The 14,009-nt window shown below is 35.1% G+C and overlaps 2 protein-coding genes across 2 annotated transcripts; one reads left to right on the plus strand and one right to left on the minus strand.

Annotated features, from left to right (window-relative positions):
* Window positions 1–1,777: 1,777 nt before the first annotated feature.
* Window positions 1,778–6,426, plus strand: LOC147859342 (uncharacterized). The gene is made up of 11 exons (XM_087326303.1): window positions 1,778–2,338; window positions 3,895–3,982; window positions 4,128–4,247; window positions 4,399–4,476; window positions 4,612–4,703; window positions 4,787–4,868; window positions 4,955–5,028; window positions 5,219–5,317; window positions 5,583–5,651; window positions 5,778–5,892; window positions 6,238–6,426. Exons 1-11 carry the CDS (start codon window positions 1,836–1,838, stop codon window positions 6,424–6,426), a joined length of 1,509 nt encoding a protein of 502 aa, XP_087182429.1. The 5' UTR covers window positions 1,778–1,835.
* Window positions 6,427–8,938: 2,512 nt separating this feature from the next.
* Window positions 8,939–12,381, minus strand: FKBP12 (FK506-binding protein 12). Its single transcript, XM_087326375.1, has 5 exons — window positions 12,242–12,381; window positions 11,373–11,406; window positions 10,903–10,964; window positions 10,317–10,369; window positions 8,939–9,235 (listed from the first exon to the last, which is right to left on the minus strand). Exons 1-5 carry the CDS (start codon window positions 12,327–12,329, stop codon window positions 9,134–9,136), a joined length of 339 nt encoding a protein of 112 aa, XP_087182501.1. The 5' UTR covers window positions 12,330–12,381; the 3' UTR covers window positions 8,939–9,133.
* Window positions 12,382–14,009: the final 1,628 nt, after the last annotated feature.

Raw genomic sequence — 14,009 nt, forward strand, 5'->3', positions numbered from 1 at the left:
CTAAAAGCTTGATTGTAATCCATCACGTAAGAAGAAAACGAATCATGAAATGAATTTCATACCACATTGCACCAACCCCATGAAATGAAGCCCAACCGCCTTGCAATCACAAAAGTTCTCACAAGCCTACTCTAGAACTTTGTTTACCAATGAACATTCCTAAAAACAATGATGAATTGATTCCTATGATACGACACATAGTTGATTGAACTTGTTATTTTAACTTGTCATTGGTTTCTTTCCTTTATCCTTTAAGACAAGGATGACCCTCTTGATGTCATGATACTTGTTGTATTGGTAGCAAGAGTCTTTTTAGCAACAAGTCAAGCTTTTTGCATCATCCTTCATTATTTCAACAAGCAAATTGATCATCATCTCCTCTTATCTACTCTACTTTGTGATTGGTGTTTCTTTATCTATCACGATCATACGTTTCTTCTTCGATCTTCTTTCTCTTTTAACACTATTTTTGTTTGGCTTCCTTGGACACTTCAACTCTCTTTTGCCTTTTTCACATTTTGTTTTCTCTACTTCCACATTCTTGTGAGTTAATGTTGCTTGCTTTTTAAAATTGCTCTTTGCTTTTTGGAACCACAACTCTCTCTTGTGTTGTAGTCCCCTCTCTTGCTCAAGATTTTGGTCTCCTATTTCATCTTTAGATTCATAGTCTCCCCGTTGAGAATATAGGATGGGTTCACAAATGAATTACCACATAATACCGGTGAATTCATGAGCTCCTTGTCGAGGAATAGATATAGTGTTTAAGAATGAGGTGCTTGAGCTCAATAAGAAATATGGGTCAGACCGGTTAGAGATACTTACTAGAAACGAAACTTAAACCTCACCAAAACATATGAAGTTTTCTAATAAATCCATATACAGTATCTAGAAAATTCTCCTAAATTCATATGATTTGAAATGTAAATTGGGGAATTCATTAAAGAAAGGTTACTAGGACATACATACATGATGGGAAGGTGTGAGATTTATGATGCTTTATGTCATGTTGCAAGGTTTGAACTATGAACTATGAAAAATAGTTCACCATAATTCCGGAGATTCCATCAAGTTAGAGACTAGAGTCTTTGATATTCATTCAAATCCTAAAAACACTAGTATAACTTGCGGAAGGTAGTGAGCATTATGATATGATTTAAAGAGTTTAAACGCTCTAAATCAAGAGCAGGGAATGGGTCATTATTAATTGCCAATCAGTAGCCCATCAAAGATGCAGCAAAGAATAACCATCGGTAACTATTAAATTATAGGAGTCTGCAACGGCTTGACGCAAGCCTGAACTGAGTTGTTTAAACCGTTTTTGAAGGGTTGGCGAGTTTGGTTCGGGTTGGTTCAAGCTTGAGCTTCCTTAACCGGTTTGAGCCTTACAAACCGGTTCCCAAACCGATTAAGGCCTAATCGGTTCGGACAAACCGGTTAAGCCTTAACTGGTTTAGGCATAAGGTGAGTGGAGTGTAATTGTGAGGGGTATATTTTGGAATTAGGGAAAAGGAGAGAGTGGCATTTCAAGAATTAGAGGAGGGCATGGCCCCATGCCACACAGAGAGACAGTCTGACAGAGACAGAGAGAGAGAGGCAGAGCCCCAGAGACAGGGGAATGGCGAGAATAAGAGACGGATAAAATGATATAATAAGGCCATATATTTGTATTCTCTATCGTGGGTTCTGATTTGTTCTCCTTAAGATGTGAAGCTTCAAAAGATCCCTGCCTCTTTCTCTTTCCGTGTTTTTTTCCTGAAGTGTATCTCATCTGTACATAAATCTGCAGAACATATACAAAGCGTTGCATGTATTAGCCATACACCATTGATGAGATAATGGCGAGGAGGAGGACCCAAGGTGCAGAACTTGTTGACCAGGAAGTTAGTTCTGTTAAATTGGTTGGTTCGGTTAATGATCACCGTCTTCTCCGCCGATCCAAGCGTCAGAAGGCTGAGGTAAACTATGCCCACATGATGATGAACGATTTCGAAGAAGAAGAAGAAGAAGAAGAGGATGATGATGATAATGATGATGAACTCATGATAGCTAGTGATCTGGCTCTATCTCCTGATATTGATGAAGATGGCAATATAATCTCATGTACTGATGATCATGATGATATTGAGAACAAGAAGACGAATACTAATGTGCTTTCATTGAGGAAGAGAAGGAAAAAGATGAGATACTCATATAGTAAGCTTGCTAGAACCGTCCTCAAATGGCCGGCTGGACATAACATAATTTCCTCAGATTTGTATGCTATTCACTCCACTGGCTTCCGCTCACCTTGTGTTATCCGTCAGTCTTCCCCTTCCACACCTCGATCACTAGGCATCAGGTAGCACCTTAAACATAATTTTTGCTCTTCTTTTATTTTATTCCTAGGTTACATAAATTTGCTCTGCTTTGTTCACATACATGGCATTGCCATGAAAGACAAAATAAGAAATATGAGAATTGATTTCATGACCGTAATTATATGAATTCACGCATAATGTCATGAAGTCAGGGACAAAATATTTTAGTAAATGGGATGTGATGGAAAATACTTGGATTCATGCATAAATGACATGCCATGAAGTCAATAAAGTTAAAATAGCCCTGCACTCATGTCATGAATTCAAGGTCAAACTACTTTGAGTCAAGGTAAAAAATGCTTTGGATTCATGGAAACTCACAATGATGGACAAACGTTTTGGAATTTTTTATCTACATGTCATGAATTCAAGGTTAAGGAGGCTTGAATGGTGTAGAGGCTAATAAAGTCAATGTCAAATGGATCGTGGAACAAGCTTGAACCTTTGTTCTTCCATATCTTGGATCCACAACCAAGCTTGACATTATGGTTTGGTAATTCATAAAATCCCTAAATTGCACTCTTTGACTGCTGCAAGTCACACACCCATATCAAAATCTTTCATGGGATTATTCGTGCAATTTAACTACCTTTCTGACTCCTTCGAAGTCTTCTTCTGGGAAACCCTGCTACGTTGGGTCTCAATGCACTAACCCACCCTTTCTCTCTCTCTCTCTCTCTCTCTCTCTCTCTCTCTCTCTCTCTCTCTCTCCTACCAACTAATTGTTATGCCATCCGAAAGAACAGATGATTTGTAAATTTCTAAAATGCAAATTAAGAATAAAGCAAATAAGGCCTTGAAGAATCCCATTAGAATAGTAGTTCCCCAACCAGGGGCCACTTTCCCATGTTCTGATTAACCAAGTGGCTTCAAGATTACTCCCAACAGATTAACCTGGGGTTCACCCTTCGAGGTATCATCAACAAAATTGGTAGCCATAGATGTTATTCTATCAATTGGAAATTATTGACTTCGTAAACTATTATATCTCATGGGAATTAATATGTCTTAGGGTCTACAGCAACGGGAACCGCAACTTCGGTTGCTATTTTTACATCGTGTTCACTCATCAGCTTCACCGGTCACCATTTGTATACAGCCTTTGGGCAACCACCCGAAGAGCTTAGAGACCCTGTCGATGAGTTAGATTGAGACACCTTCCCAGACAAAACAACTGAGGAAGTTCTCCAACTAGCCCTACTTTTCATTCCACGAGTCCACTGATGCCAGTGATGAAGACAATTACTCCTTATGTTGGTTTTTGAGTATCTAAGGATAGAATGTCACTTTTCCTTGGTGGGCAGTTTGAGTGGTGAACACTTTCAATTCATTCGTCAACTTATTGACTTACTGAGCTTTTGTGATTGTCAACCTAAAGTTAGTGACTTATTGACTTAAAGCCATGGCGTCATGAAGTCATCCATACAGGAATGAGATGATCATTTACAAAGCCAACTTTGATATATTGATTTTGGATTAGCCAATTCAAAATATAAAATATGCAACGTGTAAACACTATATATATAATTTGCCTTAGGTTACCCCGAGGAAAAATGACAGTGAAGCGACTAACCAAGCTTGTGGGCGTAAATCATCCTGTCCAAACCATCGATGTTGCAACACAGGTAATAAACCTAATGAACTATTTTTAAATTTCCTTGATTCTCCTACCCATTTTTTCTTTCATTTCCATATTGCATTTAAACCATGAAATTCTCTTTAATATAGAAATCGTCTTTTAGATTCATGTTTCACATTAAATTTTTGTAGTCTGAGGGCCCAGTTTATTCCATGGAGGATTGGGTCTCTTACTTCCAATCACCACCTCCAAGGAAACCACTCCTAAATGTAGTTTCGCTTGAACTAGCCGACACTCCTCTCCAAAGTATGGTGAGTTTAATTAATTCGTCAGAATTTCCATATTATTATATTGTTTAGAGAACCTCAACGTGTTATATGTAAAGCAATAAGAATATTTAATGTATGCCATTTAACTTTACCGATTTTGATACAAAAACCAATAAGAATACATCTATTGTAGGTTTCAATTCCTTCCCTTGTGAAAGAGCTAGATTTAGTGGGAACAGTGTGGCCCAAGAATGATAATAATAGACCAAAGGTATGTAAAACAAAAGATATATTATATGTTAACAAAAGGACACATAGGAGAGTCTATTTTATTCCCTGTAGAACGAATTTTCAGATATTTTTATGCTTTCCTTTTCCTTCTCTTCTTTTCTTTGATTTTGGCTAGGTTCAACTATATGCACTCATGAGTGTTGCAAACTGCTACACTGATTTCCATATTGATTTTGGTGGATCTTCTGTTTGGTATCATGTGCTGAGGTATGTATGTACCCTTGTGTTCTTCTATATGTCCGTTCAATGTATCCAATTTCACTTTGTTTTGGAATGTGGTTTGTCCATAGTGGCCGAAAAGTGTTTCTTCTAGTTCCTCCGAGCAAAGGGAACCTCCTCATGTTTGAAGAATGGGCTTCATCAAAGAACCAGGCAACCAATATTTTACTATCTCTCTCTATCTCTGCACATATGTATACATGCTCAATTGTTAAATTTTTATGTACCATTACTCCCAGGCAAGCGTTTTCTTTGCCGAGAGAGTGAATGATTGTCAGAAAGTAGAGCTTCTTCCTGGGGATACTCTCTTCATGTGAGTTTTGCCCACAATTTGGGTGTCTATAAAACAGGTTCTTGAATTTTGCCTAAAGTTGGACAAGGTTGGGATCAAATTAGTATCAAGTACTTTCGGATCTAAACCTAAATCTTACCATTAGAATACTTGGAATTATGTTAAATTCTTTTGGTGTTTTCTCTGCTTCAATTCTCTTTAATTGTTGCAGACCTGGAGGGTGGCCACACTGTGTTTCTACTCCTGTGGATTCTTTTGTTATTGGTGGGAATTTTCTAACAGGATACAACTTGAGTCTCCAGCTAGACATATATCCTAATTTACTTACCTGGATTACATTTATGTTAGGGATTTTTTTTACTAGCCCCATTGGAATCTCACTATAAGCATTACTTTACTAGATTGCAATGCAGAATATAGGGGTTGATTCTCTCTCTCTCTCTCACCCATCACACATGTAAATTGATGACAAGAAAAGTCTCTTTAAATGCAAAACATGAATTTCATTTTATTTTCTCTCCATTTTCATGTTTTGTATGATTGTATGTTACTTGACTGACCGACTGAATGAATACCTGGCACATGGAAGAGAGATTAAAAATAAGGCGAAAGTTCCGCTATCCTTTATACAAGCCTCTCATGTGGTGAGGATGGTGCTCTCTTTTTTATTCAAAAGATAAGAAATTTTCGCGTGCACAAATCATTACACATCTGTTTTCACGTATCGCGTCTCCTTTCAACTTTTTGCCTTTTCCCTGTCGTTTTTGTAGGTATACAGCAGCATACTATTTGGATGTATTGAAGAAGGGAAATATATGCATAAGTGTATGGGAGAAAGAAGGTCTTACAAGCCTTTTGAACTCTCTTGAGTCTTGGGTGGAACAGGTAGTGTGGCCATAACAAATATAGATATAAAAAAGGAGAGTTTCTTTTATGTAATCTTAAACATTTTTAAGAACAATTGCCTTTTTATGCTCTTAAATACATAGAGCTAAAAGAAGGGTTCTTTTTAATATTCATGTTAATTTCAGGCGATGTAATAGGGTTCTATTTAATCTTAACCAGTTTTAAAATCATTATGTTTTTGTGATCATATATAGATTCTTTTTAATCTGTTAAAAAGACACTTTTTTTGTCTTTTAAAGTTAAAGAATTAAAATTATCTTAATCTTGTCTTTTCATTATCTAAATCTTGTAGTATATGTATTTTTTTGGTTTTCTCCATTCTAGTCAAGTGCGAAACTAGAAATACCTAACAACATCAAGAATCCAAAGGCAATTCTAAAGGATTTAAAGAAAGAACTACTGAAAGGTAATGAGCTTATATTCTTTTTTTATCTTTTTATTTTGAGAGAGAGACAGAGTATTCGTTTTATTTCCCAGGTTGATATGAGTGGACCAGATAAACCATTTGGATAGGCAAAGAAGTTTCGTTGTAAGGATGTTGCTTGTAAGTATTGATCCAAATTTTTGTCTATATTTGGACATCCAAAGGCATTTGAATTGTAAAAAGAGAGTTTTAGTTAGAGTTGGTTGATTTATTTTTATTTCTTCTGATGAAGAACATCATTGTTTCCTCTTTACTTAGATCATCTGATTGGGGAAATATCAATAATACCCTTGGTATTTTTGTAAATAACAATGTTCTAGTAGAAATAAGTAAGCCCATCAATCTTTTAATTTGATCAATCAAATACATCATTAAATCTTTTTATCCAAAACTAACTGGGTGGATGATTACAATGTAATCTTGTCTCTCAATTACCCATTTATTTATGTTTAGTGTTTAAGTTTTCAGTATCTATGTTAATATAAATACACTTGTTATTGTTTCTGCATGCTAGTGACCTAGTACATTATGTATATACATTTGTGTTACAGAATGTATAGTCCAATTCCCTTGCACTTTTTCCCTCTACAAACATGAATTATATTACTGGAGACAACCTCAGAAATGTGTTGTGAAAACACACACGTAGTAAAGTGAAGTGATCATGAGATCTTTAGTTGAAGAAATATAAGCTTCAATGTCTTGCTCAATTTGTATATGGTTGTGAGATATCCCTTCTATCCCACATGTAAGCATCCCGCAAATAAGAGGACCCTAGTTTAAACACCCAAATGTTGACAAACTTTAATCAATTTCCAATGAACTTCCTCTTTGTTATCTAGATAGATGAAGGCATCCCGTCCCCTCTACATGCTTCTCATCTTGTGTCACTCATTTCTACCATTTTATAGCTCTATCATTTCCTAGTAATCAATATATATTTGCCTCGTCTTCATCTTGTCCTTTCTAGTGAAATGTTAAATTTGAGCTTGCGCCAAGGAGATGATGTGGTAAATGACTTGCTTGGGTGTCATGATGTATTATAGGTTTGTAATGCATCTGAGATCGGGTTGAGGGACTTCCGTTAGGTATTATAAAGAAGGGCTCGTGTTATTTGTAAGAATTCCAGATTAAGCTGATATAAAGCCCTATCATGTGAAATACGGTAAATAGGAACAAAACCTCAAATTTTAGAGAAAAGGAAAAGGCAATTATATTTAATGATGCTGTCGTCTGCTGAATCAGAAATGATAAAAGTGTTTTACAAGTCATCAACTTCAAAGTTCAAATTTCATCAAGAGGCATGGATAGCTAATAATGGAATTCGCTTTTAATTTGGACATCAAATCTGCTAAGGTCCAAATAGAGTTTTCATTCCAGAATCAGGTTCCATTGGTCATTTGATTCAAGCCTAAAATCCTGCATTGATTGAAACATAATTAAATTATTGTTTGATAGAATTTCTAAATCATCAAGGGTTTCATACTCCTGGAACAGTCAGTTTGTATAATATTTCTTAAAATGATCAGATTTTACCAAAATACAAAATTGTGTATGCTAGACATACTTTTTATTTGTAAAATCAGTACATTTTATATGTACTCTACACATTTCTGTGCATACGATAGAATATTTTCATTCCTCACCAGATTTTGTACATTGGACTACTTAAGCCACAGCACTAAAATAAATACATGATGCAAAGTAGCCTCGTAGATCAACCTAGTGTCACGCATAGAAAGCAAATTATTTCTGAACTTGAGATATGATCAACAATGCAAAATGATCTACTTTCATTGGTTTCCTATGCAAAAATGTGAAAAGTATTTTCACAATGTATTAGATTCATATTTGCGAAGCCTTCAAAATCAAACCTTCAGAGTTACAAACGTACTTAAAATCACCCATCAGAGTCAAATGATCCCTAAAATAAACTCAGTCAAATAAGTGATAGACTCACAATTACATACTATGATTCAATCCAATAAATTTGATAATTACCATTGAGTACCATGTACACCATTCACTTGAGCATCACAATCTTCATTGAGTATAAAACTTTTTTACTTTTTTCCTCCAATTAATTACCCAACTATAGTGACCTCGCATTTTCCTTCATTTTGTTATTGGTTTGCTATCTCCCATGCCATACAAGAAAACAGATGGGTAAAATCTAACAGAAAATGTTCGCCCTTAAATTCATTTAAATGTCAAGCCAACACTCCCTTGCAGTTATTCTTTTGATCTTCTCAGCATGGAGATAACATCATAAATTGTCTTTTGATTACATTAGCTTGAGATAAACAGCTTAAAATTCATATTTACTGCTCAAAAATCCACAAAAATTGTCCTAGTGTTAAGGCAAAACATCCAGATAGATAATTGACAATCCATTACATAAATACATTGTCAAACTACCAGAGTTGGTTGAAAGGGATACATACCTTGATTATATCTCAATACAACTAGTTAAACTTAAGTTCTCATACATGCACAAGTACCTCATTATTAATGCAATCTCAACATACTAGAAATAGCACAAAATACTTATAGGTCATCATGAACATTCTCACACGCATGGTAAAGTAAGTAACACATACATAGTTCCGACTCAAAATGCTAATAATTATAAAACAATCATTGAGTTCATCATGAACGAGATAGTGATTGACCAAGGCATCTCGAAGTCCAAAATGTGATTGATAACTTTCATCTCTTAATACATGGGATGAACATTGAAAAGTATAGATTGCAAAAGGTATCCACGGTTGAACATCCACTAAGTGATCTGGTGTTTTATGCAATGTTCAAAACCTCAATCTCGAACACAAGAACTGAATTAGGTTGGATTCCCCACGCTGGGAAACCACCTGCTCCATAGCCATAATCAGGTGAGCACTACATAATAAAAAACAACAGACAAAACAAGATTAAGAAAAAATTATCAGGTAGAGGCAAATTTTAAAGAGGAATCATTTAACATTCAAAAAAATTTGAATCATATGCATGATGTATGTTTGAGCTAGCAGTGCTGTCATCCAACCAATGATCGATCTCAAACCAGTCAAACAAAAACTATCAGAAAAACAAAAACTAGAAAAGTATGGCAAACTTCAAATCTAGGGTAGATGCAGGATATTTATCTTCATAAACTATAGAATTTAGAGCATCATCAACAAATGTCAGAATGCCATATTGTATGAATGGATATAAGCCAATGTAAGCCTGTGGGATCAAGGAAGGAAAGCTGTAATATAATGATACACCATTTATAAACCTACCAATAAAGCTTCCAATATTGCATAAAATAGTAGCAAATTACAAACACATCAATCAAACTTCCAATATAGAAAAAAAAGACCTTCTCTACCTTTATATGATATTAGAAATGGCTACATTAGAACATTAATAAGCATATTGCAGTATCAAGCATCCATATAAGATACATGTCAGGTATCCTAGAACCCTCACATTCATCAAAATCTAGAAACAAATAGCAAGAAAATCAAAACCATATACGTAACTAATCAGGTAACAATAACAAATACAGCATAAAATGCATCCTTCAATTGAACATTTGTAAAACTATCCACAATCCAGAAAAGATACATTCTACATGTTATACACATCAATAAAATCTCATCAATATAGAAACCAGTGTCTCAGAAACAAAATATGCACTCCTAAACCAATGGAATAACAATAAATAAACAACAAGGTGCATCTTGCAATCCCCAATCGAAGAACCCTGTAGGAATGATCCATAGAAAAAACCACATTGTAATTGTAAAGAATACACAAAAGAAATACCTAGCTAGCTATCATGTAAAATAAATACTAGTATCAAAAACAAAAACAGTGTGCATATGCATACATAAAGATATATAAGTGAAAATGATTAGAAACCAAATAAAACTTATGCCAGTCAGCATAAACCATAAAATCACATTACGATCATGGGAAAAATGAGAAAGCAAACCCGTAGACGAGCGACTTCTCCAAGTTGCATACTTAAGACGCCTTCATCCCAACCTGACACCAAAACAATATCATGTAAGAATCTTTTGGCATGAATAACCAATTTAAATCATGTAAAACTCTCTAGCATAACAAGAATATATACAGTCGTGACTTGATTGACTTGGATTGCTAACAATTCTTAATTTGGATTTCTGAAAACTTCTCTCTATCATATTCAAATATAAGTACAATGAACAAAACAGCCTCTTGAAAGAAATAGATGTTAATGTAAGCTTGAAGTGTTTGCAAAAACAATTTTTCCTATAATACGCATAGGTGAAATTGTGAGAAAATAGCACAAAATGCAAGGAAATTTACAAGGACTGTATAAATATTCCAATTGGAGTTTTGTTCACTTCATAACATAATATTTCCTTCCAAATAGTTTGAAAAATCCATCAGACATCTTAGTGAATAAGGACTATTCTTTCCCAAATAATGCAAATCAAATTCTCCATATACATTTTTAAGTCAGAAGAAAATCAAAAACTTTGACGAAATTCAATAATCTTTTACAAAACTTGAGCGTTCAGAAGAAAGTATACCTTTGATAACTTTTCCTTGTCCAACTTGAAATTTGAAGACCTGCTGACCAGGGTCTTTGGTGCTGTGCCAAATTGAAACGCAATAGAAACAGAATTAGACAAAAATCTTTCTGAGAGAGATTTAACAGAGCTCCCAGATGCCCTCGAATATTCCTTTACTCCCCTCAAATGCTCCCGAGCAATACAGTTCACGTTTACTTCCTAATTCCTGCATTTACTTTCTTTTCTGTAAATGCTACTGTTCTTCATTATTAGAAAACAAATATTGTTGGGGAAATACTCCCAAAAGCCCCTGAATTTTTCCAGTATTTCCCGCAAATGCCCCTAACTATGCTTCTCATTATTTCCCCAGATATACCCTTGCCCAATCCCCACCATGCAATTATATGGTCAATTTCAACCATTTTCTTTCTCTCAAAAGCTAATATTATAATTTGAATCTCAATAATAAGAATTAAAGATCCATTCACCTCCAGAACTTCTGTGACAGGTCTCCATTCTTTCCTGTGAAAAAGAAGAAGAAGAAGACAACAGAATAAGGTGAAAAAAATCCGTGCAGAAGGTATAAAAAAATCCATCAGAAGGGTTTTTGCCTGAATTTGATATTGCAAAAGGGTTTTTTCTACTCCTATTTGCAATTGAGTTTCTTCTTTACATTGATAGCAAAATTTAGCCTTTTCCTCTGACTTCTTGCTGGGCCTTTTTTCTACGATGATTTTCCGATGCTTTGTGTTTTACCCTGGAACTCGTCAATGGTTTATTTTATTCTACTATGATTTTTCAATGCCTTTCTCTTATCTACTATTATTTTGCAATGATTTCTTTTTATTCGGCTCTTGGAATGACTTTTCTTTTTCTCCTCTGATTTTTCAAAGGTTTGTTCTTTCGTACAGACATTTTCCAGTGGTTTCTTTTTTGAACTGTAACTTTAGAAATGTTTCTTTCTTTCTCTTACTCTGATTTCGCAATACCTTTTCTTTTTCTACTCAGGATTTTCTATTATCAGTATCACAATTGTTACCTGCAAAGAATTTTTTGTCATTCTTCCCTGCAATTTCCACACAGAGTGATTTTCAAAGAGATTGTGGTTTCTACATAATGGTTGTTTCCCCCCCTCCCCAATCACATAGAATTTAAATCTTGTAAAAATGGTTACACTAATGACAGGATATTTCTACCGCGCCTAGAAAAACAGGGTATTTCTACTCCGTTTTCTCACAAACATAAGCAGAGAAGACATGCAAGTCGACCATAGCAGGGCAAGGTAAGCAAGAAATTTTAACTCAAAGAACACAAAAAAAGGTGTGTGTATTTGAGAGAGAGAGAGAGAGAGAGATACCATAGCCAGTGCAGTGGACGGTCACAGTTTGTCCTGGAGAAGGCTTGGGTCCATGTCCACCTCTCAACACCTCCTTCTCCACACCCATCTCTGTCTCTCTGTCTCTCTGCAGAAAAAACACCTTACCTCTCTCTGCTTTTGCTTCTGATTCAAATGCTGCCTCCTCTTTCCTTTTGTTGGATATTCATATGAATACATATACATATGTATGTACTATGTATGTATGTATATGTATATGTATATGTATATGTATATGTATATGTATATGTATATGTATATGTATATGTATATGTATATGTATATGTATATGTATAATGTATATGTATATGTATATATATATATGTATATGTATATGTATAATGTATATGTATATGTATATGTATAATGTATATGTATATGTATATGTATATGTATAACAGTATATGTATATGTATAGCTCGTGACTAACTACTACCAAAAATTAAAAGAGGGCAAGTGAGGGAATCGCGGGCGCGGACGGTGCAGGTCGCTCAGCTGATGGCGCATGCGATCTCCACCGTCCAATCTGGATTAAAAAGCTGACAACGTCTGTCACCAGGAGCCCCGACTCGGACACAAGGAGCCCTCCATCATTAATCCTTCTATGGGTAGTTGAATAGTATGTCATATATGTATGTCACTAGGAGCCCGACCAACTCTGGGTAGGAGCCCGACTCTCAAAAAAGTAAAAGTAATAAAGAATAATATAGCAATATAATAAAGTAAAAATGAATAGGGTATTGGTTAGAGTTATCCTTAAGTTTTGCTAGGTTTATGGTCCAAATCCTTCTTCTTTTTAATTCTTTCTCTTTGGTTTTTTTTCCTTCCTCGATTACTTTCTTTATTAGCGTTTCAACATTTGGTTAGTCACTTTACACTTCATTTTTACATTTAAGGGTCGTACTAGTGGTATTGAATTCTCGTCTTTACAAGTTACAACGTGATGAATTCTTGTCTTTTGCAATTGTAGATCTTTTACCCTATGATCCTTCTAATCCGTGCATCCTGGCCTTAACACTTTTGTTTAAGTAAAATTAGCTCTTACCATTTGGGCTATGTTGATTGTCACTTTAATATGCAACTCACTCATGTTCCAAGTTAACTCTCGTAATTTGGGCTTTCTTCTTGATTCTTTGACTTTATACCATGGAATACTCTACCTATGGATCATGAGCCAAAACAAGAACAAATGACACAATGACACATTCACATTTTCAAACTCACTCATTCACTCTATTCACAATAGTATGCAACTCACTCATTTTCCATGTAAAGTTAGCTTGTTTACATGAAATCGCATGTCTACCATCCCACATGAAAGCATCATTATATATACATATATGTATATATATATATATATATATATATATATATATATCCAATTGTGTTGCAATCCCCAATACCATAAATTTCGCAACAATTTCTCCAGGCTCGTCATTCGGAGGAACCCATCTTCAACATAGTGGGCAAAAAAACCCATTGTTGTGGCCTCAGATAACACAACGAGGTTAAAATCTTGCCGAATCTCCAATAAGTACTTTATGAAGGATATGCGTTGTAGGGCATTTTTAATGAACCCTATTTATTGTACTGTCTATCCTCTTATGGAATGGTGCAAAAGAAGCGCGTACCTAACCCTAGTCCTCTTCTCCTTTGAAGCCGAACCTAATGGGAGCCTACTAATTATGACTCTCCATATGAAATAGTGTTGCACGAAAATGGGAAATGGGAGAGCCAACCATGTTGAGAT

This window comes from Azolla caroliniana, unplaced genomic scaffold (assembly GCF_043228905.1).
Source record: "Azolla caroliniana isolate FFs.n. ecotype wild unplaced genomic scaffold, voAzoCaro1.0.p SCAF_10, whole genome shotgun sequence".
Classification (NCBI taxonomy): Eukaryota; Viridiplantae; Streptophyta; class Polypodiopsida; order Salviniales; family Salviniaceae; genus Azolla; species Azolla caroliniana.